The sequence below is a fragment of the Mus caroli genome, chromosome 10, assembly GCF_900094665.2.
Source record: "Mus caroli chromosome 10, CAROLI_EIJ_v1.1, whole genome shotgun sequence".
NCBI classification, from domain to species: Eukaryota; Metazoa; Chordata; class Mammalia; order Rodentia; family Muridae; genus Mus; species Mus caroli.
The window spans coordinates 90,308,194-90,312,939 of NC_034579.1; the positions used below are offsets into that span (position 1 = coordinate 90,308,194).

The 4,746-nt window shown below is 48.2% G+C and overlaps 1 protein-coding gene across 1 annotated transcript; it reads left to right on the forward strand.

Annotated features, from left to right (window-relative positions):
• The first annotated feature begins 352 nt into the window (after nt 1-352).
• Nucleotides 353-2,957, forward strand: Btg1 (BTG anti-proliferation factor 1). The gene is made up of 2 exons (XM_021174180.2): nt 353-814; nt 1,615-2,957. The coding sequence occupies exons 1-2, from the start codon at nt 667-669 to the stop codon at nt 1,980-1,982; spliced, it is 516 nt and encodes a 171-aa protein (XP_021029839.1). The 5' UTR covers nt 353-666; the 3' UTR covers nt 1,983-2,957.
• The last annotated feature ends 1,789 nt before the right edge of the window (nt 2,958-4,746 follow it).

Here is a 4,746-nt window from a genome sequence, read left to right on the forward strand (position 1 = left end):
TCGGGACTGGAGGGTCCCCGCTGGCCCGAACCAGGGGCGGAGCTAGCTTGGGGGCGGAGCTTTCACACGCGCCTCCTTGGCTTCTTTCTCCGCCCTCCACGGCTCCAGCGTCTCAGGCTGCCACTCGGGGGGTTTATTTGTTTACAAGCAGATTACGTCAGCTCCTCCCTCTCATCCCGGCCTCTGGGCACGCCCCCTGGCGGCCCTTCTCCCGCCCCCTCCAGCCCCGAATCTGCCTGCGTCACAATGGTGCGATCTCCGGATTGGCTGGCGTCCGCCCTCACGCCCCGGGTACGCCACTTCCTTTCCGCAGCCCTATAAAATGAGCTGCACGGCGGCGGCAGCTCTTCGCCCCTCGGAGCTGGAAATGCAACTCTCGGGATCCTCGGAGGCTACCGAGCTGGAGGCGGAGGCGGCTGGGGAGGTCCGAGCGATGTGACCAGGCCGCCATCGCTCGTCTCTCTCTGTCTCTCCTGCCGCCTCCTGGCTTGAAAATAACTTTTTTACTCTAAAGGAAAGAAAAAAAATCCCCTAGAACCAGTAGCCGTCCGCGCCTCGCGCCCTCGCTTCCTCTCGGCCGTCGGGTCTGGGCGAGAGCCCGGGGTGGCCGCTTCGCCGTCGGGGCCGAGCCCCGGCCGCCCCGGGCCACCCCCGGCCGCCGCCCCCATGCATCCCTTCTACACCCGGGCCGCCACCATGATAGGCGAGATCGCCGCCGCGGTGTCCTTCATCTCCAAGTTCCTCCGCACCAAGGGGCTCACGAGCGAGCGACAGCTGCAGACTTTCAGCCAGAGCCTGCAGGAGCTGCTGGCAGGTGAGCGGGGCGCGGGGACCGTCGCGGGTCGCCACTAACGGGCGCGTCCCGGTCGTGGCTGGGGGAGGGGGGTGCTGGGCGGCGGGGCGCCGCGACACGCACAACAAAGGATCCGAAGCGGGGCGACGCGGAGCTGCGCCCCGACGGCTACCGGCCGGTAGCGGGGGACAAAAGACCCAGGGCCCGGAGTCCCGTCGGTCTCCTCTGCGGGGTCGCTGCGACCGTTGCGAGAGTCTGCGGCTGAGCCCCCTGGGTGGCTTGTCGCCTCGGAGCCGGCCCGGGACGGACGTGCCAGGTCTCCGCACCTCCTGTGCCTCTTGCCCATTAATCATCGGATTTGTCACCGGTACAATTACAACCCAACCCAGATCTTGGTTTAGGGTTTCTTGGGTTTTCTTCCCTTTGGAGTTAACTGACCATAGTGGCGTTGTCTTGCCCCCACCCCCCACCAGTTCCATAAAGTCTATTGTATGGGACCCTGTTGGGGTGGAGAAAGTAAACAGGTTCCCGCCCGCCCGGTCGCCTGTGCCATCCAGCTAGTTGGCCATCCAGGGCTGCGCGCGGGAGTCCTGTTTTGGCGGCTCAACCGGTCAGTACCCGGACAGTGTTTGCCACAGTGTCTATGCTTTCTCCATTCTGTCTCACGACAGCAAATTCGGTCCCGGACATTTGTGAAAGTTGGTGGTTTTCATTTTCGCTTCGCTAAGAAACTAGCAGCAGGAGGAGGAGGAAAGTACGCTATGGTACGGCTGCGTTGACTACCGTCCTGAGCATAGTTTCTCTGTTCTTTTCTTCCACAGAGCATTACAAACACCACTGGTTCCCAGAAAAGCCGTGCAAGGGATCAGGTTACCGTTGTATTCGCATCAACCATAAGATGGATCCTCTGATTGGACAGGCAGCCCAGCGGATTGGACTGAGCAGTCAGGAGTTGTTCAGGCTTCTCCCAAGTGAACTCACACTCTGGGTTGACCCCTATGAAGTGTCCTACCGGATTGGAGAGGATGGCTCCATCTGCGTGCTGTACGAAGCCTCACCAGCAGGAGGTAGCACTCAAAACAGCACCAACGTGCAAATGGTAGACAGCAGAATCAGCTGTAAGGAGGAACTTCTCTTGGGCAGAACAAGCCCTTCCAAAAACTACAATATGATGACTGTATCAGGTTAAGATATAGTCTATTGGATGGATCATCTTATAATGGATGGATGAATTTGATTTTTTTTGCTTTGGGTGGGCTCCTCTTGGGGATGGATTATGGAATTTAAACCATGTCACAGCTGTGAAGATCTGGCACAAGATAGAGTGGTAATAATTTTTTTTCTTTTTTTTTTTTTTTTTTTAGTGACAGTGCCATAGTTTGGACAGTACCTATCAGTGATTTAAATAGCCTGTGAGTCCAAGGAAAGGATCACTTTATTTGCTAGGGAGTGAAGTCGAAGGGTGGTTTNAGTTTCTCCCAGACCTTATACCCAATTTGTCACAGCAGTCCCTTTAAGGAAATTCTGTATTTCAAAGAACCCTCTTTCCCAGTCAACCTTGCAGGGGAATTTGCACTATTACACTCGAAAGTTCTCAGTAACTTTTTTGGCAGCTCAATAGGAAAGTTCAATGTTTTAAGCATGGTAGTACTGGAAAAATTTTTACACGGAGACTTTTACCTAGCACTTAAAATGTATAAATGTACATAAAGACAAACTTAGTACGCATGACCTGGGGGAAATGGTCAGACCTTGTGTTTTGGCGTTGAGAGTAGCGAGTGACCAGGCTCTGCCATGGCAGCAGGCTTTGAAAAGACCCTTTAAAAAGACACTGTCTCAACTGTGGTTGTTAGCACCAGCCAGCTCTCTGTACATTTGCTAGCTTGTAGTTTTCTAAGACTGAGTGGAGTAAACTTCTTATTTTTAGAAAGTGGAGGTCTGGTTTGTAACTTTCCTTGTACTCAATTGGGTAAGAGTCTTTCCCACAAACCACCATCTATTTTGTGAACTTTGTTAGTCATCTTTTATTTGGTAAATTATGAACTGGTGTAAATTTGTACAGTTCATGTATATTGATTGTGGCAAAGTTGTACAGATTTCTATATTTTGGATGAGAAATTTTTCTTCTCTCTATAATAAATTGTTTCTTATCTTGGCATTTTAATCAATCTCTTGTCATGATTACAGAGGTTCAGCTACAAAATATTTTTCTCAGAGGTCTTAGATTTGTAAGCTGTGTGGATGTCACTTGCACACTGGTCACACAAACACATTGAGAGAGGTGTAATTAGGAACTAATCAGAAGGAACTAGAGGAAGGCTTTTAGATTTTTTAACTCAAGTTAAAAAGCATGGACACATTTCACAAGCTAATGATCTCATGAGGATAAAGACAGAGGTAACATCTTCCAAAAGTGGCGATGCCCAAAGGATCCCAGTCACTGCTTCCAGGGGAAGTGAAGATAGATACCATCCTCTCTGGCCCTCTGAGAAACAGTTCTTTTGCCCCCTTGGATTTGTTCCTTTAGAAAATCCTGGGGCAGGTGACCTATAGCCTTAAAGAACAGGCTTATCACAGCAGAGCCATCTGCCGCTTTCTGGTTCTCATCTTGCAAGAGTTACATAAAATAAAATCCCATAAGCTGGAATCCAACAACAGGTATGTTGATGCACTTCTTTTCTCAAAAGTTGAAGCCCTGGCTTTGTCCGGATTTCCATAGCAGGGGAAACTGAGTATTGCACTGGAGGTTAGTAATGTGTACCTCATGTACAAAGACTTGCTGCTAGTTTGGGGGTTGTAGAAGATAAAATGATATTTTGGTGGAAATTGAAAGCAGAAATTTGAGTTCTGCTTTACAGTTAAAATTAACTGGATTGGGGGAGGGGCAGCATGTGTAAACATGTTAACACTGGGAATTGAGGCAATTTAAATGACTTTAAGTCAGTAATTGTTCTAAGTCAGTAGTATTTCCAAACAAATTGGAGGGTTTTTTGTTGTTTTTTTTTTTTAAATTTGTAATAAGTTTTCCCTGATACTTTTATTAATGATCCAGAAACACATCACTAAACCCTAAACATGCCATGTATTTAAGAGTATGAATGGAATTCATATAGTTTTGTTAGTAGGCTATTTGGAGGAGTTTGGATTTTGTTTCCCTTATTTTGCTTTCGGAGATGGTCTCTTGTTCTATATAGCTCAGGCTGGGCCCCCACTCTAGATCTTCCTGCCTTAGCCCCCAGAATGCAGGCGTCTCAGATAATATGGCACAGCTCCAGACCAGGAGCTCAGCTTCTTGTTTCTACACAATAATGGGTCTCATTGTGACTTTTTTTTTAATGACATATTTCATCTAGCCCTTTCTCTAAAAGGTCCCTCATTTCAAATTTGAGTTTGAGCATTATATCCCAGGCTGGTTTAAAGCAGGTCTCACTCTCCTGTTGGCCAATTTGTCTATCATTTGGAAACTCCTTGGAAGCTGCCTGACTGGCTTTGAACACTGGACTCTCCACACGGTTCAGGTCTATCCTGAGTACCTAGTCTTCATCGTAAACGAAATAGAGAAGTGTCTTTGACTTTGCTGTCAGACTTTTTGTTGCTGCTTGAACAAAAGAAGCGCCTATTCAAACTGCAGTTTTAGAGTTCAGGTGATATCCAGCCTGTGAGGCATGCAAGTATCTCAGACCTAGCATCCAGCTGTTTCCTGTGACTCTCACCTCCATTCCCCAGACAACTGAGCCGAGCCTGTGTGTGCAGCACAGCATAGCTACTTGAGTAGTTCCTGCCAAATGCTTCTGGCTAATGTTTGGTTTAGCTATTTTGACAAAACAAAAAAAACTGAGTGCTGCTGTGTCATTTACTACCAGTTTCTTTGTTTTTTATTTCGAGAGGTGTAATTTAAAAGGGTTTACACTGCCCAAATTAAAGAAAGAAAAAATAATTTATAAAAGATGACT

Bases quoted from the DNA above. Each gene is read 5' to 3' on its own strand.
- Btg1 (XM_021174180.2), top strand. From the start codon at position 667: ATGCATCCCTTCTACACCCGGGCCGCCACCATGATAGGCGAGATCGCC. The intron at 815-1,614 runs GTGAGCGGGGCG...TTTCTTCCACAG, and splicing joins CCTGCAGGAGCTGCTGGCAG to AGCATTACAAACACCACTGG.